General features: G+C 46.5%; 1 protein-coding gene across 3 annotated transcripts in view; it reads left to right on the top strand.

The window, feature by feature from the left end:
* The first annotated feature begins 8,594 nt into the window (after positions 1 to 8,594).
* Positions 8,595 to 27,368, top strand: part of LOC113264493 (solute carrier family 23 member 1-like) — a 60,904-nt gene continuing 42,130 nt past the window's right edge. The window contains exons 1-7 of one of the 3 annotated variants that reach the window (XM_048212954.2): positions 8,595 to 8,741; positions 8,971 to 9,155; positions 10,873 to 10,971; positions 13,048 to 13,161; positions 13,844 to 13,973; positions 16,190 to 16,336; positions 25,346 to 25,503. In XM_048212954.2, the coding sequence (XP_048068911.1) occupies positions 13,932 to 13,973; positions 16,190 to 16,336; positions 25,346 to 25,503 (347 nt within the window). In that variant the 5' untranslated portion in view covers positions 8,595 to 8,741; positions 8,971 to 9,155; positions 10,873 to 10,971; positions 13,048 to 13,161; positions 13,844 to 13,931. Of the gene's footprint in view, positions 8,742 to 8,970; positions 9,156 to 10,872; positions 10,972 to 13,047; positions 13,162 to 13,724; positions 13,974 to 16,189; positions 16,337 to 25,345; positions 25,504 to 27,368 lie in introns of those variants that run through there. The other 2 variants (XM_026511542.4, XM_048212955.2) reach the window with 2 other exon arrangements.

The raw sequence follows: 27,368 nt of genomic DNA, 5'->3' as shown, positions 1-27,368 counted from the left end.
AAAAGTGGATGGGAAGTGAGGTAGTGGAAGTAGTCAGTGGAGACTACTTGGTTGTTTTGTTTGTTTGTTTTTTAAGATTTATTTATTTATTTTTGGAGGGGATGGGGGGAGGGGCAGAGGGAGAGAGAGAATCTCAAGCAGGCTCCACGCCCAGTGTGGAGCCTGACGCGGGGCTCCTTCTCACAACCCTGAGATCATGACCTGAGCCAAAATCAAGAGTGAGCCACCCAGGCACTGCTAATATTTTTTTTAAATATGGGATTCTTCACCTCCTTTGCAAAGAGCACTGGAAGTTTTATTATTAATCCTCATTCTTAATCTCTTTATGTGTTGACTCACGTAATTTCAATTAAAGCCCAGTCTTACCTGTTTACCACAGGCTGTCACTGTCTTCAGTGACACCTCCTGTCTCTGGGACACCCTCAGCGCCTCTTCTCCGTCTAACTGTGAGGGTCTTAAACTGAAGATAGAGAACAGCAAAGCAAAGCCTCGTTTGTGATTACAAATGATACTGTGAAGATGCCTTGTATTGCAAGGGGAGAGCAGGTCTTCCGGTGAATCTCTAGAGAATCTGTGTCTTCGGAGAATCTCTCTAACAACATAATGATTCATTCGGCTTTGTAGATTTGTAGACTAGGATGATTTTCTCGACTCTCAGTCAGGACTTAAACTATGTATGCAGCAGTCATGATATACATGGTTGACATGTGATCCAATGGGTTTGAGAAAACCTGGATCCTAGTTCTGTTGGCCGCTAACCACCTGTGGGACACTATTCTGGATCAGTTTGCTCACCTATAAAATGAGGGGTTTGGACTAAGTGATTCTGAAAATTCGTCCCTGTTCTGATACATTCCCACTCACTTACCATTGTGACTGTGGCACCCGTCTGCCAGATGAGTGGCCAGCACCAGGGTGCTGGGTATGACTGGGGAATAATGCAAAACTCCCAGTCCTTCCTGGGACTTGGTTTTTATGAGTCGCTGTCCCCAGGTATCACTCAGTCCCCTTTGCTGCTGGGCTCCAAGTCCTCATGGCTTATCTGATTTCTGGCTTCCTTGGCCTAATCTACTCAGCCTTTCTCCCAGGCTGGCTTCTTAGAGCCCCGGTCTTCATTGATGGTTTCGTTTAGGGCCAGGAGCTGATCTAGAAATTCTGGGCTGGAGGAGGTGGGAGGAGGATACGGAGCCAAAGAGCTCTAAGGAAGTGAGTTGAGATTCTCCCGATGCCCCACATGGACAGTGGTGCCCACATTCAGGTCACGCACGAGGACAGACTGGCTGAGGTGCAGATGGGTTCCTAGTAGGAGCAGCTAAAAATAGTGGCAGTAGGGCGGCACTCAGAAGCAGTGACAGTATCCGTAAGTTAATTAAGAAACCTGCCAGTCAGGATGAGGGAGCTGGCCCATTTCCATTCAGATCGACACTGTGCCAGGTGAGCCTGGCCCATGTTTGTTGGTGGGGCCGAGCTCAGTCTCAGACTGAGAGAAAGCTCCCTGGAGTAGGCTTCATGTCAGATATTCAGAAAAATTCACTTCTCGCTGTTGCATGTGCTTTCAGGTGAGAGGACCCTTCAGTGGGGAGCTGTGTGAGGTGTCCATGTTGGTACCCAGTATCACAGCCTGTTTGTGTCATGCCCTCTACTTTGGATTTAGCCGGTCGAAGTGGTATGATATTTCATTTTGAATCTGGTCCTTGTAGGTCATTGTTCAGTTTTAGATGAACCAAGGGAAGGGCAGTAGACTTCTCAGTCCTCAGATGGTAAGAAAAAGGCAAAATGCAGGGGCAAGGTGCTAGCAAAAATGTGAGGGCAAGAAACGGGTTCTGAAGGCCAAAAAGAACATGCCTGCAGTACTGTGGGAAACATTTCTGGGCAGAAAGCCCCAGCAGGGATTCCAGTACAGTCACTTAGTAGTCCCCACTGTCCCTGAGTTGGAATACAGATCCGTGTCATCTTCTGTTGGTTAGGCCTGCAGTTGAGCGAAGCAACCCACTTACCTCTGTGCCGGGAAATCATGGTGGAAGAAAGTGTGTCATCGAGTGTAAAATCAACGAAAGTGCCATCCACTGGACCATGACATGGTTTCACCCCCCGCAGAACCAGCCCTTGAATTGTAACATGAGACACTTCCATGGGGACCTGGAGGGGTGAGCCACTGGGGAGAGCAGGCCTTTAAACTCCTGAGTCCTCGGCACCACCACACCTTCAGTTCTTCCATTTCCCGGCCTCCCTCCTCTTCTTTCCCACCCACCTCCTTCAGGAAGCCCTCCCTGCCTGCAGGAGACCCAAGCACTTATAAATGCAGCCCTCCCCACAGGACATCTTTCTTCATCCCTCCTTGGAATCATTTTTAGTCAGATTCCTGTCACCTCTTTTATTCTTTAATGTGTTAAGTGCCCTATCTGGGATCCCAGAGTGGTCACTGGTCTGGGAACACGTTTTAAGCTAATTATTGGAGGCTTAGTGACAGTTCACAGTGCCGGGCTAGTCATCTTTCAACGTTCAGGAGCAGGAGGCTCTGTTGTATTAAAACAATGGACTCTGGGGGCACTCAGCTGGCTCAGTCAGAACATGTGACTCTTGATCTCCGGGTTGTGGGCTCGAGCCCCACGTTGGGTGTAGAGATGACTTTAAAAAATCGTTAGGAAAAGACCGAAAAACAAACAACTAACTTTGGGTCTGGGGCTAACAGGGCCAGGACTTCACCCGGGGAAGGGGGTTGTCCTGGCCTGTGTCCTGCCTTATTCCCATGCTTCTGCTTGTGACTTGATCATTTCATGCCAAGACAATCATTTCTAATTCCTAAGCCTTGTGAGCCCACACTTCCACTTACATGGTGCATGATTTCCACCTAAAATTTAACATGACTGAGAAAAAGCCCCAAAGCTGAACTTAATAGGATATCTTTTAATGTCTACCCACCCTGGTCTGCCATTTCACGTTTATCCTTCTGCCCCCACCCCGATCCTCCCGACAGACACCTGCAGCACCTGCAGAAGACCCTCTGGTCAGTGAGGCTGTCCCAGCAGTGAAGTCACTTTTCCCAGACCGTCTTGGAAGACGTGTGCTTGGCTTGGTGGCCCAAGGCTCTCGGAACCCATTGTAGGAGCTCTGAGCATACCCCCAAAATTCTTTAGCGTGTGGCCCCAATGAGCAGAGTTGCTTAGGAAACTTGTTCTCAGCAGCTGGTTCTCAATCAGCAACTCAAGTGGCCCTCGGTCTTCTCCAGGACATCAGACACGAGGCACACTTTTATGCTCCAGGGAAGAAAACAAAACCGAGACGGTATCAGGAGGAGGGCGTGTAAACTTATGCAGGCGTGTGCAAGTTTCCTGCAGAGAAAACTTCTGGAAGATATTGGACCAGCTAGACCTCTGAGTTCATGGTGAGCAGATTCTATTCACCTCACCTCCAGTTGCCCTGACCAGCTCTCCTTCCTCCCACCCCTCCCTCTCCCGTTTGTAGTTTTCAGAGCTACTTAAATAAGCCCTTGATATCTTCTTTCCTTTCCTCAAACCCAAGTGACTCAGCCTGAGCCAGGCTGCTGCTTTGGTATTGGCAGTGTATCCCACCCCCCTTCCCAGTGCTCTGTACACCTTGATTCAACCCAGAGCGGATCTGTGGGAGGCTGGGGGACACCCATGAGGACTGACTCCTGGGACTGTCCAGTTGGCACAGACCAAAAGTCAAGTGACTAAGAAGCAGGTGACCCAAGGACACATGACCCCACTGAGCTCTAAGCTATTTTGCACTCGCACTCCTCTGCTCTGGCACCCTCTTTCCCTTCTTCCTCCGCTCTGACATTCGTTGAGTTTTTTCATCCTGCTGCAAAGCCTACTCAGAAAGAATGGCAAGGAACTTTTTACTGAACACTCTCACTTCTCTCTCCCAGAAGTCTTCCTTGGCCCTTTTACGGACCCCGTTTATGGAAGAAGTTATTACAACATGGATGATGGCATGTTCGGGTTATTACATGTTCAGGTTATTACAACACGGATGATGGCAAAGGTAAGACCACCAGGGAGCTGCTCTGGTGAGCGGTGTGCTCATGAGAAGCTCTCCATCTAGCCCGGTACTAACTATTTTTTCTGTATTCCTGGTGTGCTGGTATTTGGGGCTCCCTGAGCAAGGAGTGGTGGCGCCCCCCAGGGCTGGCTAGTTCTTAGAGATAGCAGACAACGCCCCTGTGAGTGCGCCTTTCATACGCCAGCCAACCAACCAATCCAGAGCCTAAACCCTCAACCAGCCAAACCTGTACCGGCCAAACCCCTACCTCCTGCCCAAACCTGTACTGGCCAAACCCCTACCTCCTGCCCTAATCGTTCCAGGGACGGATACAGGACAACGGGAGACAGCACCTGAGTCCCAGAGATCGCCAGAATTAGGCAAACTAGCCTAGGAAATGGCAGGGTTTTTATTGTACAGATTTCCTCACTGGTGCTGAGCAGGAAATTTCATATTGATCCTTTTTTTTTCCCCAGGGACATTTTATAACCGGCATAGAGGCCAAAGATCTTAGTTAAGCTCTGCTCCTCCCCGAGGGGCTCTGTCACTCTCTGAAATGGAGATTGAGATCTCCAAAGTTTTAGAGAAAAACCAGGTATGTGCCCACCCTCATGGCAATGACAGCAGCATCTCTTGCCTTGAGGGTCTGCCCAGCAAATGCTCAGCCCCAGGCTGTCCATCCTGGGCTTAGGCAGAGGAGCCCAGAACCTGGTCTTTCCAGACATTCCCTGTTGTTTTGTAGCCAGAACCTTGGGCGGTGAAAAGGGAGCCATTGAAGTCTACCTCTTTCTGGACAAGGACCTGGCCCAAGAGTTCAGAGTCACAGGTTAAAGACTGAGACAGACTGAATAAGCTTGGATCATTTGATTAAACCCAACTCTTGTTAATGGAGGACCAACTGTGTGTGCCAGACACTGTGTGATGGAGGCTGTGATGGAGCTCAATGGAGCCAAGTCATAAAGGATATCACAGACCATGCTAAGGGTCTTAGTTTTCCTGTATCCTCAGGGCACAGGACTCAGGAAGAGTTTTAAAGAGGGGAATGACATGACCAGATTTATGTTTTTAAGTTTATCCAGACTACTCTGCATAAAATCTTAGGATTGCTGACATAGAATTGAAAGAGGAACAATGAAGTTGGTTTAGATGAAGTTAATATATTTGCTAGCATTAGAGGGAATGGGACATGCAAAAAACATCTGTAGGAGGTGGATTTGACAGAACTTGGGAAGAATTGCATATGGCAGACCAAGCTCTGAGTTGAATGTTTGGTGGTTGGTGATGTCATTCACTGAGATGAGGAACGTGGATGAAGCAGTTCCCCTCTTTCTCTGGGCTTCGTTTTTTTCTATAGTTCTTTGCAGCTTTCATAATCCTGAGTTCTACTTCCCAGAAAGAAAATTTCTCAGTGAGAAGATGGGGGCAAAAAAAAGGGCGAAGTGATGTTTATACCAATGGGCCCCAAAGTCAGCCTTTGAACATTTTGCCAGGCTGGCATTCAGCAGAGGACTGAGGACATGTAGGTCTTGGCCAGAAACTACCCATGATGGCCACCTTGTGTGCTTCTTGGGAGAAGCATCTTTAAGATGTAGCCCAAGCTCCATTGCTACTGAGCCCCCTCAGTAGGGAAGATGAATACTGTGTGCAAGAAGTATTTAGGTCAAACTCCTACTAAGAGGGATTGAGCAAAGAAAAGGCCAGAGTCCAAAACCACTATTCTCTTCTTATAAAGCCAATCATAAGGGAATTCCACACATGCCAAATTGTCTTAATCTGTTCGGGCAGTTATAATAACAATACCATAGGCTGGGTGGCTTTAACAACAAACACTTATTTTTCAAGGTTCTGGGAGCTAGGACATCCAAGATCAAGGTGCCAGCAGATTCAGTGTCTGGTGAGAGTCTGCTTCCTGGTTTGTAGATGGCCATCTTCTCTCTGTGTCCTCACATGGCAGATGGGTCAAGGGCGGTCTCTGGGGTCTCTTTTATAAGGGCATTAATTCCATATATGAGGGCTCCACACTTATGACCTAATCACCTCCCGAAGTCCCCTTCTCCAAATACCATTACACTGGGCAGTAGAATTTAGCAAGAATTTTGGGGAGACCAGTCTATAGCACAGATGTTAGAAGGTGTCTGGTCCTGGGCTCCCACACCTCCCAGCTGCACCTGGTTCATAAAGAGGAGCCGGTGTTTGCATTAGCGTGGGGAGGACACGTAGGGGCTAGGGAGTGTCGTCAGTCCCGGACTCCCACCAGCCCCGCTGCAGTCAAGCCCTGGAGGGCAGAGGAGCTTCGAAGGAGCCTAGTGCCAGACACACCTGGGTGAGTACAACATCGGGGATGGTGCAGTGATGGCCAATCACGGGCACCCTCCTTGATGGCTGGGCCCCAATTTGAGCGTCTGATGGAGGTGGTGTGTGGGAAGGACAGATGCTGACTCTGCTTTGTCCGTGGCCCAACAACCACAGCTGCTACCCCTGGAGACATTTTCTGGTGACTCAGATGCCCAGCCCTCCTTCTTCCTTAAGATGTTCATAACAAGTGTGAATTTCAGTCCCAAAATGCAGGTGGGCCAAAAGGAAACATGTTGATTTTTATTGTGAACCCCCATTCTATTGGGCTGGTAGACATTCAACCTTATGGTTGGGGCTGTCCCCCTTTTCTGGAGTTTGTGGCTAAATTTGGGAGTACTTGGGTGGTACAAAGGCTTAGGGGAGGACCCCATCTGGCCCCAAGTCACCTGTGCTCACAGGTGTCCCCCGAGTGTCCATTGTAGGTCTAGCCCATGTTCGTCAATTCGTGTGTGTCCCGCTAAGAAGGCCTTGTCTTTCAGACCTATGGGCTGGCTTGACCACCGTTGAGTCTCTGCTTCAGTGTCCTGGGGGTGCCATCTGTGGTCCAAGTAGCAGGGCATCATACTGTTGGTTCTTCTCTGGGGTCTTGTTGGCTTCTTGCTGGTCTCTCCCCCAGGAAATGGGGCACAGCCACCTGTTGGAGACCCCTTGCTTCTCCATTTCCCCTCACCAGTGACTCTCTTGGCTACCTGCCTGCTGAAATCCTTCCCTGCATAAATGGTGACTATTTTTGCCAGAGGAACTTAGCACTATTATTATTTCTAAAACATTATTCTTCCACGGTGTCTTCCCCACAAAGAAGGGAGACACTGGGCTCTGCCCCCACACAAACTGTGCCTCGCAGAGTCACTCCCCAGGGAGAGCTAGCCGAGCTTGGACAGTGGGCAAAGGTATCTCCCCCCTCCTCCTGGTACTGTGCCTGCCCCTGATTAGAGCACTGAGTTCTCCCCAACTAGGGGCCCAACGGCACTTTTCTTGAATTTGGATTAGCCTCTGAGCATCTCACCCAAGTGGGGATGCTTTCCCTGTAGACTTCGGAGCAGAAAATGTACACTGCGTCCTGCCCCTGGTCTCCAGCCACATCTGCTTCCTCAGTCATTGATCTATCCCTGGGCCTCAGACGCCTGGCATGGTGGGGGCGTGGGGTTAGCTGGGTCTAGAATCTTGTTGGACCTCATGGCTCCTGCCTCTGCTCCTCCTGGTTTCCTGAGACCTTCGCAAGCACACCTCACTTTCACACTTCTGGCTGAGAGTTCTGGGTTTATGGGTCAAGTCTCCCATGAAATGTCAATAAATCCTAGAAGACAGCCAAAAAGGACACTTATGGGCTCTAAATCCTAAAGAGCGATCTTAGAGCTACACCTTGCTCGCTTGAGCTTTGCTGTGGGCTCAGATGCCTCCCCTGAGCTCAGTTCCTGCATTCAGCCCCCCTGACCCTTTGGAGGGCACTGGGGCCCCTCGGTCTCGCCTGCCTCAGGTAGAGATGCCCCTGCCTCCTGGACGTGACAGCCGCCCAGTGCCAGCCAGGGCTGCTGGTGCTTTTGTAAAAATCCCTCTGTTCTAGAGGCAGACCCCCGGCAGGTGCTTTTGGAACTGCCCATTCCCTCTTCAGGAAGAGGGTCAGTTCTTTAAGAAATTCCAAGTCTGGCATAGGGGGCTTCACATTCACCCTCCATACCCCTCTGTTTCAAGGACTCTCCTGTGAATCGGAAATTCCTCGAACGTCCATACCACCTGCTTTCTTCATCCTGCTGCAGACCCTGGGTCTGCCCAAGCCATTTAGTGTTCTGTGGGCCCCTCCCCCACACGGCCTGGAGGGGCACCCAGAACCCCCCCGCCTCCGAGAGGCTCCAGGTCCCCAGGATGCTGCCCTGACAGTGCAAAACACTCTGCCAGCTAAGCTGAACTCCTGTTGGCCAGGGTGGGGGGGGGAGTCGGCAGCAGATAATCACCTTCCAGGCTTGCACTCAGTAGGGGAGGTCCGGGTGGAAAGCACTTCTGGAAAGCCAGTGAAGCATACGAAGCGGACACTTGGCTGTTGTCCTCCTCCTGACGGTGTGGCTGTTTCCCTGCTGCAATAGCACAGAATTTGCGTGGGAAACCTTGCGGGGCTCCTCCACACAGGACACTCCCTTTCATAGGAACAGTGGGGAGCACCTCCCTCCTTCCTGCGCCTTCCTCCTGCCTTTCTTCCCTTTTGTTTAGAAAAACTGCCCTTTCCCCATTCTGTGTGCCTCCCAGAGAGCAGCCAGTGGCAGGACCCTGTCTCACCCCCAGTCCCTGTGGGCTGCCTGCAGAGATGGACAAGTAACCCAGGCTGAGCCGATCAGATCTTGTCCCCTTGGAATTTGACTTCTGAATGATGGCACGAGGAAGAGAAGGTAGGTGGAGTCACCTGACGGTACTACTCTGAAAGAGAAAGTCCCTGGGTTCCTGTCCCCTGAGTCACTCTTGCTATCCTTCCCAATGCCTGCTTGTTCAAGTCTTCACTCGCTGAGCTACCAGTCTTTTTCAAATAAATGCCCATTTCTTGCTTAAGTGGGTCAGAGCCAGTTTCTGTGGCTTGTGCCTAAAAAGGCTAACTCATGTTTTCTGGTTTACATCGATCAGGCCTCCTGTGATTTCCCGGATCCTCGAATGGCCAGACGGTAACAGAATGAGTCATGGGTCTCCGAGAAGGACTCCGGAATATTGTCCCCTGGGTACACAGGCCACAAGGTGATACAGAAGGCTGACAACTGGCACTCAGGTCCAGGTGAAAGGTCAGATGGGGCACTCCAAGAGACAGCTTCAAGGTGAGGGGAGTCTGTAAGTCTAGGACCTCGCATGGCAGACGTTTCTGTGCATGGAAATCCATCAGCCTTTCACTGGTCCCTCTCGTCCAGCCTACTGAAGCCCACCCTCCCCTCTTAGCCTCCCCCTGCTCCCTGGCCCAGCATGGGGACGCACAGTGCACTCTAAGAAAGAGCTGGAATCACAAAGACACCAAAGCTGGCTGCAGGACCTCTTCCTGTTGAGAAGAGGGAGCTTACAGCAGCAGCAATCAAACTCTGGCAATCCATTGTCCAACTCTGGAATCTACCTGATCCTATTAGAGTAGAGGTTTTCAACCCTACTGTCCATAAGCTGGTTCAGATCTTGGTTCCATGGTTGGCAGCCCCCAGGTCAGTTCCATCCCACCGAGGTGTCCAGTCCCAGCTCCCAGAACCCCACTGCATAGTCTTCCCTCGGCCCTGCTTATCCAAGAAGGGCTTGGACACTGAAAGACAAAGATAAGCTGTAGGGTGAGAGGAAGCATTTTGTTACAGGAGCATGTAGAGAAAAGGGTTATATTATGACTTCTGGTAACTGGCCCTGAAATCCTGCCTGTGGTCTACATGAGTGAACTCAAAGAAAAGTGTGTAGTATGTAGAGCTCTGGAAGAGAAAAGCAGGATTCCACTGAAGAGGAGGAAATGGGGTTTTTAAAAAAGTACTTAGGTATACTCTGTTTAAATGATTTATTTAAATCGTACTTACATTATACAATTAAAGATGAAAAAGGATACGCCAAAGACTTTCAAAGTGGAGTGATTAAAAATCAAGTTTTTCGACCGGTGTTCTAGAGCAGGAGTCCGCATACTTTTTCTGTGAAGAGACAGTTAGCAAATTGTTTTAGGCTTTGGGACTGTCACAACTATTCAGCTCTGCTGTTGTGATACAAAAGCACCTTTAGAGAGTATCTGAGTGAATGGGCATGGATATGTTCCAATAGAACTCTAGTTATACCAATAGGTAGTGGGCCAGACTTGGCCTGAGTCACTTTTTATAAACTGAGATTCAATTAAGCATGAGTGTGGGAATTATTTAGACCATGAAGTCATAAATCAAAAGCCACAATCCACTTGAGGTGGCTTTCCCAAGCTGCACTTTTCAAATTTGAAGTAAGTATTTTGTGAATCCAAGCCTAAAAGTCTACAACTCCAATTTCTGGTTAAAAAAAAAAAAAAAGTCAGGGTTCAGTAAAGACATAGAAAACCCACCCTCCACGGTAAAGGTTGGCTTCTTGACCTTTCAGATCAAGAGTATATGAAATTAGGTATTCACTTGAGTAAAGCATTTCATAGACAAGTAGCCTGGAAATTGCTTCCCCAATGCTCTCTTGGATTACTTTTGCCACATTTTAGGCAATCAATTCTGTTGTGTAAAAATATGTTGAGGTTGTTAGCATTAGGATAGATGTTTAAGTTATTTTTAATGCTCTTGAAATTTAACAATCATTATTAGTTGAAGATTTAAAAATTAGCAAACATTGTGCAAGTAATTCTAGAAGAAGATCTATGACTGAAGATAAAATTGTTAAGTTTATGGATTGTTCTTATGTTCGCAAATGATAGAAAACCCAAATCAGATTGGTTTAAACCAAAAGAGAAGTTGCTAGGAGAAGTGTGTGGCTTAATATATAGATTCAATATCACCGGGACCCAGTGTCTCTGCATCTTAGCTCTGTTCTCCATGCTGGCTTCCTTTGCAGGCTCTATAAAGTCATGAGACGGCTGCCGACACCTACAGAGCAGCATCCCCTAGGTTCAAGTCCAGTGAGAAAGAGAACACCTCTCTTCCCAAAGTCCCAGTAAGTCTCATGGCCTCTCATTGGCTCTAGCTGGGTCCCATGCCTCTGGCTAGCCCAAGGCTGTGGCCAGGGGTTTGCAGGGCTCCCGACTGGCCCTCACCCTCATCCAGGCATCCATGGGGCAGAGAAAACTCTGCTTGAAGCATGTGGACTGCTTGCTGTGGATCACAGTGGTTCACTGAGGATAATGAGGGAAGGCTAGATGGGTTCTGAATGGCAAAACCAAGAGTTACACCTTTGGTTTTGTTTGACCTTCTCTTGAGAAACTCTGTTGACCTCCTTCATTCTTGGTGTCAGGTGTGATTTGCCTCACAGCTGTCTCTTGGCATATTCCTTCCTACAATAGCCAACTTCCAATTTATCTGCAGTGATGCAAATGTCCAGGTCAAACCTTCCTGCATAGCCTACTCCACATACAAAATGGCACACCCAGTGGGGCCACCGGGCATTATATATGGAAAGGCCCAGTGCCTTTCTCCTTCCAAAGTACCTGGGGCCTGAAGAGCTGCTTCAAATTTGGAATTAGATGCTTAGGCGTGAAAATGTAATGGAAGAGTTTTCATGTCTTCATGTGTCTGAGGAAAGATCTTGGGTTCCCAGAGAGGCCCCATATTCTTAAATACCTCTCATTGTCTGAGCTAATTATTAGAACTTGATTTCCATAACGAAACACAAGGGTTATAAATGATCATGTGTAAATGTGCTGTGTATAGAGAACCTCAAGCTGGTGTATGGGATGGTGTATGGGATGGAGGATGATTCCAGCAGGCAAGGGAGGGCAAGGCCACCAGCTGGGGCAGCTGAGACTGTGGAAGAATTGTGGAATACTACAGTCGCTTTAGAGTAAGAGATGGCAGCAGAAGCCAGGCCAGGCCAATGATGAGTGGAGGGACCATAGTCTGTAGAAGTGACTTCTGAGGGGTGGAAAGTAGAGGAAAAGAAGAAGTGGTGGCTTGGCTCCTCCTCTGAGCTGCTGAGGGAGGTGGGGACTGCATGAACAGCAGCAGTGGCCACAAGCCAAATGACTTATGCAAGGAACCATGTGAGACAAAGAGTGTCAGGCCCAGAGGAGAAGACTTAAAGAGTGAGGAAGGTTCTGGAACATACTGTATAGGCAGCTAAACAAAGTGGGTAACAGGAGACCGTCTTTCTGTTTTACCTCAGTTGTGTAGCTAAACATTTTACCTCATACATGGGGGAGTTTAACTGTACGCCTAAACAAGCAGCAGGGAGAGGCATAGCCAAGAAAGGCAGGACCTTCAATGTGGGGGAGGACAGAGTTTTTGAGAAGTCAACTTCTTCCATGTTATCCCAGAAGGTGACGGGGAAAAGACATGTCCAACATGAGCCCAATTTTGTCTGTGTGCCCAGATCTGTGAGGGTAGGGGTTGTGGTAGGCGGCAGAGGTAGCCCCCCACTCTGGCCCACACCCACTGGGCCTTCCTGGAGCAATGAAGCCCGTGCTGCTCGCTGCAGTGATCCGTGTGAACAGTGGCACCTGATGTCTATCTTCACCTCATAATTTGCCCATCTGGGAACTGCACATTTAGTGTGTTCAACAGAGGTGGGAACCCATGTCCCCCCAAAGCTAAGCAGTCTCACTTTCACTCCTGAGGTGAACTCGGGGCCCCTGGGTGCCATTTGTAGAGGACCCATGTTTGCCTTCAGGGGTAGTATGGGGAAGGCCACTCTGTGACCGCGCTCCCTGGGCCATCTCCCCCGGAGCCTCGTCCTTTACATCTTCAGACCCAGAGGCCATATTTCCGAGAGGATCTCCTTGGCCTCTGCAGACTGTGGAAAAGACTGTCTGGGCTTGACTCTCAGCTCCTACGTGGGTTATGAATCTTGAACGAAGAGCCTAACGGCCCATCAACATCTCGATTTCTTAATCTATAAAAGAAGAATGGGAATGTTAATTTGTGGTGAATGTTATGTAAGGTAACACAAAAAAGGTGTAGCACAGTGTACACAGCTAAGTATTTGGTAAGATCATCCACTTACTGCTGGCTTTCCTGTCATAGCCCCAATCAGGTCTCTCCCATCCCTTGTCAAACATCTCTTTGCTGTGTTTTTCAGGGCTTCCTCTTGGACCAGTTCCCACCGATGTCTGTGTGCATTCCACCGTGTGTTTCCTGAACCTTAGGACCCAGTGCCACCCATTCCAGAACATTCTACCACCAGGAGTAGCTGGTACTTGGCTGGCTTTGGACTTCACGGAGGGGGGGGTTATTCAGAGTTTTTAAGGAGGGCCCTGTGCAGACTAAGAGCAAGAGACACCTTCCCGGACTTCTCTCTCCGAAAGAGGGGGTTATTAGAAGTTTCTGGGTGTTAGGGAGAGAGACGCCTAAGGATTAGAAGCATTTTTTCTCAGGTTCTCACCTGAGGGTTTTGCTCCACCAATGCACCTTGGCAGTTTCTTCCAGATCAACAGTAATGCCCTTTGTTTCATGATGACTTCATTATTGCATCTCAGAGGCCAGGCTGGTCAGACTATATCTTCAGTGATTTCCTGTCCAGCTCAACTAGTCATTAAGAATCAGCTTTAAAAAACTGCAAAGCCTGTGTGTGCAGCCCAGGGCCTCACCCTCACCCCCCTCCTGTCCTGCCTCTTGGAATCAGGCCTCTAGAAAGTGCTCTCATGCCACTCCCAAAAGGCTGCACCTGATTTGTTTCCATAGTGTCATAGAGGATCATTAACTTCTCTACACTTTCTCAAACTTATTAAATTATGAAACATTTGCTGCACCTGAGTGCACCTTGGTCTCCCGTGGTGATTGGAGGGGGCCGGAAGGGAAGTCTGGAAGCCCCACCCTCCCCAGAGCCAGCCCAGTCCAGGATCCCTGTCCTTTTCTCTCCCTTACGGTTTTGGCAGGCAGTGAGACGTTAATCTCTTTCAACTGGAGTGGGTTCACTTCGTTTCCATCCTGAGACGAGGCCAACAGGAGCTGACCTTGGTTGCCATGAGCTCTGCCATCACCAGCTGTGAGCACCTGGACCCTGTGGTGAGTGCTGCTGAAAGATAGGGGAAGAGAGGAGGGGGGCAGGCAGAATGGAAGAAAGGTCTGGAAGGGGTCCCGGTGCCCTAATTCATTATTCGTGCTCAGGACGCGTGGCTCACGCTCTAGAGAAGACTTTAGACTATTAGACAGGTGTGCAGCTGCCCTCCTCACCTCCCCATCATGAGCCAAAGATTCCTCCCTGAGTGCTAAACTTGGTGAGTAAATTCTAAAGCAACAAGGAAGAGCTGGAAGATCCTTTTAGTTTTACCTTTAGTCACGATTGGTCTCTGCTGACTATAAATACCTAAATATTTGTTTTCCAGATATCTCAATGTTATGATTTCTTTGATCAGAAGGACTTTCTAAAACAAAGCAAAGGGAAAGAGAGAGGGCATTGGAGAGAGAGAGAGAGAGAGAGAGAGAACTAATATTTACCAAACAACCAATACACCCCAGGCACTTTCTGTGTTTTAGTTTCTTCCTTCCAAGTCAACGATGCAGAAGCTTCTGTTCCTGGATGAGGAACCTGAGGCCCAGAGAAGTACAGTGACAGTAACCCCTTGGGAGGCTTCTCCGGCCAGTCCTTGAGCCCTGGCCCCACCACCTTCCCAACCGATTTTTGAGCCCCTAAAAATAGCAGGGTGAACTGAGTGGAGACACTCTTGTTCTTGCCACTGCTCCTCTGCACTGGCAGCCCCGGGGTCCTGTGGGATGGGTGTCACCCACCAAGCCGGGCTGGCCCCCCCAGCTGTCCTCTGGGGCCCTGCTGCCAGACCCTGCCTGCTGCTGCTCAGCCCTCTGGAGAAGAGGTCCCGGCCGTCTTTTCCAGGAACTCATGGGAGGCACTTGAGAGGTCTCTCTTCTTTTCTCTTCAGAATTCTTTCTGCCCCTACTGTCATGGATACAAAACAAAACTGAACTAAACAAAGGTCTTGGGAAATCAATCAGAGACTTCCACATTTTGCTTTACCAGAGGCCACTTCAGGGAGAGTGGCGGGTCCGGGCCTGTACCCATCCCCCTGTCAGTGGTCTGTCCGCTCTTCATTCTCAGCACCCACTCTTCTGACATGGTTTTGGTTTCACATGCATGTTGCTCTGCTAGAAACTTTGAGGAACATTAACAAGGGGGAGACAGCTTCCTGACCCTGAAATTTATGGCCTAAGCTAGGGGAACGCAGGGTACACAGAAAAGTTTCTGGTACAAGAGAGAAAACGGTAAATTACATAACAGAGAGACATAGGGTGCTGGGAGTTACTGGGGAAAAAAATGATGTGGGTGTGGGGAGGTCAGAAGAGGTGGTGGGGAGGACTCATTGAGCTCTTGCAAGTGGGAAGGGGAAGCAGGGGCCTCAAGTGGGGCACACAGGGAAAGCCAAGGCGCTGACACAGGATCATGGAGGCCGCATTTGAAGAAACCTCAACACAACACCATTGGCTAGGGCCAGGTCGATGGGAGTGTTAGGAAACAGACCTAGAGGGCCAGGCGGGGGACTGGAAGCTGCGTGGGGTGTGAGTGGAGTCAGATGGGTAAGGGGCCCCTCTTTCTCCCGGGAACTCCGTTGCTGTCCCCATACCCGAGTGTCCTCCTGCCCTGGCCTGTCAGCCCCAGGCAGTCGGGCTCTGCACGCATTTACATCTGCACGCTATGTGCATTCATTCGGTCCACACTGAACACAGGTGTTGGCTGCTCGAGAAGCTGGGACTCCACAGAAGAGTCAGGCACGGTCAACGCCCTAGGAACTCCCAGCCCAGCAGAAGAGATGGCTATAGTAACGTCCCTTAGAATAACCACGCTGTGAGGAGAGCTTCGGCGGGTGTAAACACAGGGCCCGTGGGAGCCCCTCTGAGGGCAGCTATCCCATTCTGGAGCCAGGATCCCCAGGTACCTGTCTGGGAGGGAAAGCTGCCCATTTTCTGACTTTGGAGTTGGCCCCAACCCCCCTCCACAAAGCTGCCTCCACGCAAAGGGCTTCAGGCAAAGCAGCCACTCCCCCTCGCGTGACCCCACACTGCACACGCAGGCCCTACTCAAGATGGGTCATTTAGAAAACCACTGGTCTTTTGAGTCTGGACTTAGAAATCCCAGACTGGCTAACCGTTCTCCCTCTGTCCCATTGCCTCTTGCCGCTTGCAGGCCATCCATCTACCCAGTTGAAATCAAGTTGAAATCCACTTGATTCCTCTTAAAATGCCCGGGTGTGACCTTCTCTTTCTCCCAGCAGAGGGGTGACGATGTGCTCAACTGTCACGATGATGGCCAAGGCAGGAAGAAGGCTGGGCAGGCCAGGAGCTCCAGCAGCGGCCAGCCGATCTATAGCATCCTGGATGTCCCACCGTGGTACCTCTGCATCCTCATGGGGATCCAGGTAATGCCAGCCAGCGAGCCCTGGGTCCAAAGAGGCTCTGTCTCAAAAGCCACACTGATCACACCCACGCCGAATTAGCCAAGATCCAAAACTTTGATTACTGATATTCTGATCTTCCATATAGTTGACCTTCAGGGGAACTCAAAGCTCCTCATCTCTCTTTCTCTCAGGGGTGTGTGTGTGTGGGGTGGAATTAGGGGAGGATTCTCCCTCATGCTAAGCTGATAGGTCACATCAAGGACACCAACTGCATCAATTTCAGTTTATTTGATTTGCAACAACTAAAAAATGTGATAACCGGGGCTTGGGGAGTTTGGGGAAACAAGCACTGTCAAACCGTTGCATCGGAACATTATTTGATGCAACCTTTCTGGATGACCGTTGGTGGTTTCTATCAACATGTAAATCATATGCCCTTTAACCCAGCCCCCAGTGCTTAAGAATTTCTCTGTGGATACACTGGCAAGACTTATTGAGATAAGTACAAAGATGTTCTTGTAACATTATTGGCAATAGTAATGTCAAAGCACACAACAAACAAATAAGCAAAAGCCTGGAAACGACCCAAAATCCTTCAAAGGGAACGAGTGGAACAAATTGTGACACACCCAAACAGATGACTTTTGTATGCAGCTGTTAAAAAGAGAAAGTTATATTTATCTTGCAGTTAGGGAATATTCCCCAATATATAGAATGTGACAAAAGCAAAGTGAGTATGTATATACTGTTACCTGTTGTGTGTTAAAAACAGAGAGAGAGAAATGTAGAAACAAGTATATGTAGTAGTTTGGGGTTTTGAAGGATTCCTAAGAAACGAATAAAGATATTTAGCTTTGGGAAGAAGAACCAAGAAAGGGGAAGTGGCTTCCCACTTTCGCTTTCTATTTTGTAACTTTCTGTAACATGAATTTTCCAGACTCATAGATGTATTTCTTCTAATTTTACAAAATGTTCAATGTGGAATATCAGAGATGGGATACACTTTTTGTTTACTTCTTAGTGCTTTTCTATAAAGCAAGAGAAGCCAATGTCATACTCCTTACAAAATATTACTGTGAGCCAGTAAAATGCATAATATAGATAATGTAGCTCTATAACCACCGACTCAGAAAACTGTAAGGACATATTTTTGAATTTAAAAAATTCAAGTTTCTGCTGTCAAGTTTCCCAACACCATTTGTTGAAGAGACCGGTTTTCTCCCATTGAATATTCTTTCTAGTTTTTCAAAGATTAATTGACATGTAGCTGTGGTTTTATTTCTGCGTTTTCTATTCTGTTCCATTGATCTATGTGCTCATTTTTGTGCCAGTACCACACTGTTTTGATTACTACACTTTGTAATATAAGTTGAAGTCTGGAGTCGTGATGCCTCTAGCTTTGCTTTTCTTTCTTTCTTATTCTTTTTTTTTTTTTTTTTTAAGTGAGAGGGGGAAAGGGACAGCGGGAGAGGGAGAGAGAATCTTAAGCAGGCTCCACGCCCAGGGCAGAGCCCAATGCAGAGCTCCATCTCATGACCCTAAGAATCATGCCCTGAGCCAAAATCAAGACTCGGACACTCAATCGAATGAGCCACCCAGGGGCCCCTCCAGCATTGCTTTACATTTTCAAGATTGCTTTGGCTATTCAATACAAATTTTAGGATTGGTTGTTCTAGTTCTGTGAAAAATACTGTTGGTATTTTGATAGGGATTGCATTAAATACGTAGATTGCTTTGGGTAGTATAGACATTTTAATGATATCTGTTCTTCCTATCCATGAGCATGGAATGTCTTTCCATTTTTTTGTGTCCTCTTCAATTTCTTTCATCAGTGTTTTATAGTTTTCAGAGTATAGGTCTTTCACCTCTTTGGTTAGGTTTATTCCTGGTATGTTATTACTTTTGGTGCAATTGTAAATGAGATTGTTTTCTTAATTTCTCTTTCTGCTGCTTCACTATTGGTGTATAGAAATGCAACAGATTTCTGTACGTTGATTTTGTATCCTGTGACTTTACCGAATTTGTTTATCAGTTCTGGTAGTTTTTTTGGTGGAGACTTTCAGGTTTTCATGGTATCACGTCATCTGCACATAGTGCAAGTTTTACTTCTTCCTTGCCAATTTGGATGCATTTTATTTCTTTTTGTTGTCTGATTGCTGTGGCTAGGACTTGCAGTACTATGTTGAATAAAAGTAGTGAGAGTGGACATCCTTGTCTTGTTCCTGACCTTAGGAGAAAAACCCTGTTTTTCTCCACTGAGGATGGTATTAGCTGTGGGTTTTTCACATATGGTCTTTATTATGTTGAGGTATGTTCCCTCTAAACCTACTTTGTTGAGGTTTGGGTTTTTTTTTTTTTTTATCATGAATGCATGTTGTACTTTGTCAAATGCTTTTTCTGCATCCATTGAAATGATCATATCGTTCTTATCCTTTCTCTTATTGATGTGATGTATCACATTCACTGACTTGGGAATATTGAATCACCATTGCAACCCAGGAATAAATCCCACTTGATCATGGTGAATGCTTTTTTTAATGTATTGTTGAATTCAGTTTCCTAGTATTTTATTGAGGATTTTTACACCTATGTTCATCAGGGATATTGGCCTTTAGTGCTTCTTTTTAGTGGTGTCTTCATCTTGCTTTGGTATCAGGATAATGCTGGCCTCATAGAATGAATTTGGAAGTTTTCCTTCCTTTTCTATTTTTTGGAATAGTTAACGAATAACAGGTGTTAACTCTTCTTTAAATGTTTGTTAAAATTCACCTGTGAAGCCACCTGGCCCTGAACTTTTGTTTGTTGGGAGTTTTTTTGTTTACTGACTCAATTTCTTTGCTGGTTATCAGTCTGTTCAAATTTTCTATTTCTTCCAGTTTCAGTTTTAGTATTTTGTTTTTCCAGGAATTTATCCATTTCTTCCAGGTTGCCCAATTTGTTGGCATATAGTTTTTCATAATATTCTGTTGCAATTATTTATATTTCTGTAGTGTTGGTTGTTATTCATCCTCTCTCATTTGTGATTCTGTTTATTTGAGAACTTTCTCTTTTCTTTTTGTTAAGTCTGGCCTGTGGTGTATCAATATTATTGATTTTTTTCAAAGAACCAGCTCCTGGTTTCATTGATCTGTTGTGTTATTCTTTTAGGTTTTCATTTATTTCTGCTCTAATCTTTGTTATTTCATTTTTTCTGCTGGTTTTAGAATTTGTTTGTTGTTATTTTTCTAGCTCCTTTAGGAGTAAGGTTAGATTATTTATTTGAGATTTTTCTTGCTTCTTGAGATAGGCCTGTATTGCTATAAACTCCCCTCTTAGAACTGCTTTTGCTGAATCCCAAAGGTTTCGGATTTTGTGTTTTTATTTTCATTTGTTCCCATGTACTTCTTTTTTCTTCTTTTATTTCCTGGTTGACCCATTCACTGTTTAGTAGCATGTTATTTAATCTCCAAAGTGTTTGAGATCTTTCCAGATTTTTTCTTGTGGTTGACTTCCAGTTTCATAATGTTGTGGTCAGGAAAGATGCATGTTAGGACTTTGGTCTTCTTGAATTTGTTAAGGCTTGTTTTGTGGGCTGATATGTGAGCTATTCTGGAGAATGTTTCATGTGCACTTGAAAAGAATGTGTATTCTGCTGTTTTAGGATGGAATGTTCTGAATATATCTGTTAAATTCATCTGTTTCAGTGTGTCATTGAAACCCATTATTTCCCTGTTGATTTTCTACTTAGATGATCTGTCTATGGATGTAAGTGGGGTGTTAAAGGCCCCTACTATTATTGTATCACTATTGATTAGTTCCTTTAGGTTTGTTACTAACTGTTTATATGTATTTGGGTGCTCCCACATTTACAATTGTTGTATCTTCTTGTTGGATTGTCGCCTTTATTATTATATAGTGTCTTTCTTTGTCTCTTGTTTCGGTCTTTGTTTTGAAGTCTATTTTGCCTGAAATAAGTACTGCTACTTGGCTTTCTTTTTTTTGGTAAGATTTATTTATTTACTTGAGAGAGAGTGTGTGTGAGCAGGGGGAGGGACAGAGGGAGAGAATCCTCAAGCACACTTCCCCCTGAGTGTGGAGCCCAATGCGGGGCTCGATCTCATAACCCTGAGACCATGACCTGAGCTGAAACTAAGAGTCAGATGCTTAACTGACTGAGCCACCCAGGTATCCCCCCTCCCGCTTTCTTTTGATATCCCTTTGCATGATAGATATTTCTCCATCCCATCACTTTCAATCTGCAGGTGTCTTTAGGTCTAACATGAGTCTCTTGTAAGCAGCATATAGATGAGTCTTTTTTTTCAATCCATTCTGACACCCTATGTATTTTGATTGAAGTGTTTAGTCCATTTACATTCAAAGTAATTATTGATAGATATGTATTTATTGCCATTTTATTACTTGTTTTGTGGTTGTTTCTGAAGATTTTTTCTGCTCCTTTCTTGTTTTTCTGTCTGCCATATTTTGCTGATTTTCTTTAGTGATATATTTGAATTTATTTCTCTTTATTCTTTGCATGTTTATTAGTGGCTTTTGATATATGGTTGCCATTAGGTTTGTATATAATCTCTTCTACAAATAGCAGTCTATATTAGGTTGGTGGCTGTTTAAGTTTAAACCCATTCTTTTCTCCTCTCCTCCCGTGTTTTAGGTATATATTATTATATTTTATATTTTCGTGTGTGAGTTCCTTGACTGATTTTTTACAGAAATATTCATTGTTACTGTTTTTGTGTTTCCTGCCTTTTACTGTCACTTTTGGTCTCTCCTTTCCACTCAAAGTGTCTACTTTAATATTTCTTGCAGGGCTGATTTAGTCATCATGAACTCCTTTAGTTTTTGTTTGTGTAGGAAACGCTTTATCTCTCCTTCTATTTCTGAGTGATAGTCTTCCTGGATAGAGTATTCTTGGCTGCAGATTTTTCCCATTCAGCACTTTGAATAGATCATGCCACTCCCCTCTGGCTTGCAAAGTTTCTGTTGAAAAATCTCCCACTAGCCTTATGGGTTTTCCGTTGTAAGTTAGTGATTTCTTTTGTCTTGCCACTTTTAAGATTTTTTCTTTATCACTATATTTTGTAAGTTTAATTACACTATACCTTGGTATGGGTCTGCTTTTGTTGATTGTCAGGAGTTCTCTGTGCCTCCTGGATCTAGATGTCTGTTTCCTTCCTCAGATTAGGAACATTTTCAGCTATTATTTCTTCAAATGCATTTTCTGCCCCCTTTTCTCTCTTCTTCTTCTTCTGGGACTCCTATAATATGTTATTACATTTGATGGAGTCACTGAGTTCTCTAAGTCTGTTCTCATTTTGTGTAATTTTTTTTCTCTTTTGTTCAGCTTGATTGCTTTCCTTGACTCTGTCTTCAAGGTCAATCATTTGTTCCTCTTCTTCTTCTATCCTGTTATTCATCTCATCAAGTGTGCTCCTCATTTGTTTACGGAGCCCTTATATCTCTGCTGTGTTATTCCTTATCTCTGTGTTAAGGGTCTCACTCATGTCTTTCACTCTTTTCTAAAGTCTGGTGAATATCCTTATGATCATTGCTTTATATTCTCTATCAAGCATGTTACTTATAGCTGTTTTGCTTAGCTTTCTGGCCATGGCCTTGTCCTGTTCTTTCTTTTGGGATTAATTTCTCTGTCTCCCCATTTTGTCTGCCTCTCTGTGTCTATTTCTGTGTGTTAAGAAAGTCAGCTATCACTTTTGCTCTTGAAAGTAGTGACTTTATGAAGAGGAGGTCCTGAGTGCCCTGCAATGCAGTGTCCCCTGTTCACCAGGACCTAGCACTTCAGGGGAGTCTTCCGTGTGTTGTAACACCCTGCTGTTGTGTCTGAGTCACTGTTCCTTTCAGGGCAGTCATCTGCACTGCTTTCTGCCAGCTGTGGGCTTGCTCTCTGTGGTGTTAGTGGGACCCAGGCAGGCCAGTTCTGAAGGAGCATGCCCGCCAGGGAATATGGGAGTGGAGCAGCAGTGCTAGTAAAATTTGCAGTGGGCTACTAGTCCTATGCCAGATTCCCCCGAAGCACCTAGGCAGCTGTCAGTTGGGGGCTCCAAGCCAGGTGGCTGGGGGTGTGAGACTGGGCTTGGTACAATGGTTGGGTGGGCGGCGCTGGCAGCTGTACACCCTGCAGCTGGCAGAGCACATGTGCAGCTTTAACAAAATTTTCCCTGAGCTCGGTGGAGACCACGAGTGTCTGTGCAGCCCTGCCTCCCGCAGGTGGCTCTGTGTTTATGCTGGAGGATGGGGGAGGAAAAGGACACCTGCCAGCTCCCCTGTTTTCAAAGAAGTCCCCCAGCACGCCCCAAAATCAGTTTGAACACATCTGTCTCCCGTTTGCCTCAGACATTGTATAAACTGCCATTTTTTAAAAAGATTTATTTATTTATTTGGGAGACAGAGAAAGAGAGAAAGAGAGTACATGGGGGAGAGGCAGAGGGAGAGGGAGAGAGAGTCCCAAGCAAACTCCCCACTGAGTGCAGAGCCAATGATGCAGGGCTCAATCTCACAACCCTGAGATCACAACCTGAGCCCTGAGCCAAAACCAAGAGTCGGACGCCTAACCGACTATGCCACCCAGGTGCCCCTAAACTGCCATATTTTATGTTGCCTCTCCACACAGTCTGCTGACTCTTTAAGGGCAGTGACCCAGTTGTCCCTCGCCCTTCTGGTTGACCCAGTGCTGAGTCAGCTGACTTTTACAGCTCTAGGCTCCAAGTTCCCCCTGGTTTTACAAACTCATGGAATTCAGCCCCTCTGGTGTTAATGGGGATTAGTCTTCCCTGTGTGAGCTCCCTGGTGCCAGGGCCCATTTCTCTGCCCTCTCTGTGTGCACAGCTCCCTCCCCACTGCGGGCAGCCTCCCTCCACCTTTCTGACCTTCCTAATCTTTCAGATGCAGCTTCTTCTCTATATTCAGCTGTGGAATTTGTTCTGCCTCTCTTAGGATCACTGTTCGGTTTCTTGACTTGGATGGGGATGAAATCTGATTGTAAGCATGGAAGGAGGTGAGCTCAGTATCCTCCCCCACTATCCTCCCGAGCTCCAAGTCTCTCACCCATTTTTAAATCAGATTGTTTGGTTTTTGCTATTGAGTTCCTTAGATATTTGGGATATTAATGGGGTGCCTGGCTGGCTCAGTCAGTTAAGCATCTGCCTTCTGCTCAGGTCATGATCCTGGGGTCCTGGGATGGAGCCCCGAGTCAGGCTCCCTGCTCAGCGAGGAGTCTGCTTCTCCCTCTCCTCCTGCTCATGCTCTCTCTTTCTCTCTCTCTCTCTCTCAAATAAATAAATATAATCTTTAAAAAAATGTTTGGATATTAACCTCTTATAGATAGATGGTTTGCAAATATTTTCTCCCATTCTGTAGGATGCATTTTTATTTTGCTGACCATTTCTTTTGCTGGGCAGAGCTTTTTAGTTTAATGTAGTCCTGCTTGCTTATTTTTGCTTCTGTTGTTTGTGTGTTTGGTGGCATAGCTAACAAACTTTGGCAAGCCCCTATGTTAAGGAGCTTTTCCACTGTGTTTTCTTCTAGGAGTTTTACAGTTTCAGGTCTTATATTTAAGTCCTTAATCCACTTTGAGTAAATTTTTGTGAGTGGTGCAAGATAGGAGTTCCATTTTTCATTCTTCTGTGTCTGGCTGTCCAGATTTTGCAACACCACTTATTGGTGAGACTACCCTTTCCCCCATCAGGTCTTTTTGGCTTCTTTGTCAAAAATTAGTTGGCCATGTATGCATGGGTTTATTTCTGGGCTCTCAACTCTGTTCTATTGGTCTGTTGTCTACTTTTATGACAGTACCGTACTGATGTTTCTTTTTTTGTTTTGGGGGGATTTTTTAAAAATAACATTCTTCTAGTTTTCAAAAACTGCCATCAAATTTAGCAAAGAATCTACTTATGTCATTGGCAAACAAATGAAATTCTGGTATGTTTTTGTTATTTTATTTTTGTCTTAACTTTTTAAGGTAAATGAAAATATCAACCAGTTCTCAGGTACCATACTGTCTGATTACTGTAGCTTTGTAATAAAGTTTGAAATGAGGAATTATGATGGCTGCAGCTTGGTTCTTCTTTCTCAGGGTTGTTTTGGCTATTTGAGGTCTTTTGTTGTCCCATACAAATTATGGCATTGTTTTTTTTATTTTTGTGAACAATGTCATTGGAATTTTGATAGCAATTTCATTGACTCTCTACCTGGCCTTGGATAGTATGGACATTTTAATGACATAAATTCTTCCTCCCTTCTGCTAATTTTGAGCTTAGTTTATTCTTCTTGTTCTAGTTCCTGGAGGTGTAGAGTTAGGTTGCTTGAGATTTTTCTTCTAGGTGTTTCTCACTATAAGCTTCCCTCTTGAAACTAATTTGCTGAGGTCCAGGAGTTTCGATATGTTGTGTTCCCATTTTTGTTTGTCTCAAGATTTTTTTTTTTTTGATTGCCCTTTTGATTTCTTCTTATTCCCATTGTTTATTCAGGAGGGTATTGCTTACTTTCCACAAATTTGTGTATTTTCCAGTTTTCCTCCTGTTTCATACCATTGCAGTCAGAAAAGACCCTTGGTATGATTTCCTTCTTCAATTGGCAAGGCTGTTTTATGACTTAACATATGGTCTCTCCAGGAGAATGTGCTCAGGGCTTCCTGGTCATTAGTCTTGCCCTCACCTTGTATCTTGTTTTAATTATGAGCCTCTTGCCTTATTCTTATTCTTATTCTTATTCTTAAGCTCCCCCCTTTGGTTCCTGTTATGTCCTCCTGTTTTGTGTCCCTGCCTGGGTTTCTTACCCAGGATATCATTTCCCAGTGTTGGGGTTCTGCCCTTGAACCCGAGACCTTCTGGCTGGGTCCCTGTTTGTGGCTGCCTGGTCTCCCTCATTCCCACTGCTGATCTGGATGTCTGCCTGTCACTCCTGGTCAGGCTCCTCCGAGACCAGAGGTAGAGCCCTTTCCTCTGGCAGGGGACCGGGAATGAGGGTGAAAGAGGCAGCCACAGCATCTGTCTGCCTGTCCACTCTCTGCTCTGCCCACAGCACTTCCTCACGGCCCTGGGGGGGCTCGTGGCCGTGCCGCTCATCCTGGCCAAGGACCTGTGCCTGCAGCATGACCCCCTGACTCAGAGCTACCTCATCAGCACAATTTTCTTCGTCTCCGGCATCTGCACTCTCCTGCAAGTGTTTTTAGGAGTCAGGTAGGTAAAACTCTTTCCCCTGGATTCTGACTTTTCCCTGCTGGACTGTCAGCAAGATATGCTTGGCTTGCAGCTGCAGAGGTGGTTAGACAGCTGGTGGGACCTGATAGAGGGAACATGGGACTAGGAATCGAAGCCTGGGTTCAAGTCCTAGCTCCAACACTTCCTGTATTAGCTAGGATTGTCAATTAAAGTTACATAACTCCAGATTAGCTTAGGCAAAAATTTGCTCTTTATTGAGGTATAAGATCAAGGTAAGAGAACAGCAAGGGGCATCATGTGTCAGGAACAGGGACTTCTCTTGCTTCTACAAAGGCCTGCCCCTAATATTTGTGAGATGCAGGGCAAGAATACAAATGCATTCCCTCACACTTCATGTCTAAATATTGGAGTTATAAACCAAACTTATAAACTCTTAAATAAGATATGGTCTAATTATTCTACCTGGAAGGCCAGGTTTGAGTTTAGAATTCTGTCACTGCTCAGAGTTCTGGTTTGGAACCTAGCCACATGGGGAGGGCCAACCCCCAGCCTGTGGCCTTACCCCTTCTCTTCCTACCCCAAGCTTTGCTCCAGATCACAAACGGTCTTACACGCATGAATGTGGACACCTCAGCCTGCATATCCAAACTCCACTCCCACCCCCAACACACACACACACACACCCCAGATTCCCCAAATAGCTGATGCATGGCCATTCTCAGGCCGAGGGCTGAGCACACCTGCATCACAGTCTGCCTTCAACAGGACAGACCTGGGGAAGAGGCCGAAGCAGCCTCTGGAAAAGGCTCAGGGCCATTTGGGCAGAGAATTCTTGGCCCTCAAAGGGGAGAGGCACACAAACTTGAGGGGGACATACCGCCTTGGCCCCACAGATACCTCTCCCAGAGAAGGCAGAGTGGAGCCCTCTGGAGCGACGGGCTAGGTGCGGGGGCGGGGGCCCTCCTTTCCTGTCTGAAGACAGAGCAGTGTCATCACACTGCCACCACCTGCGTTTTGTTGTCACGGACTCCCTGCACAGGAGTGTAGACAGGCTGCTGGCGGTCCTCACACTTCTCTCCCAGAACAACTGAGTTCTGCTCTGGCGAGTCTCCCATTTTAAAATTCCAGGGAAGAGCACTAATTGGAGCAATGTAAGCCAAATGCCCTGCTCTCACCCATCGGGGCAACAGACAGGGAGACTCCTGTTGAGGAAAGTTTCCCCAAAGAAGCAAGGAAGAAGAGTTCTGTTCTGAGAAGACAAAACAGCAGAGATTTGAGCGGGATATGTGGCTCGGGACCTATAAAATAAGGCCGATGCTGGTACTGCCTTTTCTCCCTTAGAGTAGCATTGAGATGAGCAATTGTTGAAATCAGTGGCATCACCTTTAAAAAAACAAAAAAAAATCAAGTCCTTTGTGCTTGTATATAGGCTGCTAAAATTAGCCCGAGTGAAATGGAGCCCTTTTGCTCAGGAGCTGGCCTGGACAAAATCGTGAGGCCCGGAAAATGTGTCTTTGGAGCTTTTCTCCTCCTCATTTCCACACATCCCCTCTTCCTATTCTCCACCACCACCCCTGCCCCATCTCGATTCCTGGAACTCCACACGGTGGCTCCCTTGAGTTACCATCTGCTGAGGAAATCCCTCTCTGTGGGTCCTCCAGCCCTCCTCCACTCCCCCCCTCACCACAGACCCGTTCGTCCTGCGTCTTCTTCCTTTAACATTAATTTACCGTCTAGTCCAAGGGCAGATCCAGGTTTTGTTCGGCCTGAAGCTTACACAGTTTTGGTGTCCCCTTTAAGAAAAAAGAACACAGAAGTAAGGATACAAAATCATGTATGAGAGAGAATGTTATTAACTTGAAAAAAAGCACAACAAATCACAA

The sequence above is a fragment of the Ursus arctos genome, unplaced genomic scaffold, assembly GCF_023065955.2.
Source record: "Ursus arctos isolate Adak ecotype North America unplaced genomic scaffold, UrsArc2.0 scaffold_3, whole genome shotgun sequence".
NCBI lineage: Eukaryota > Metazoa > Chordata > Mammalia > Carnivora > Ursidae > Ursus > Ursus arctos.
Note: the sequence above shows the minus strand (reverse complement) of the source record. Positions and strands in the feature narration are given on the sequence as shown.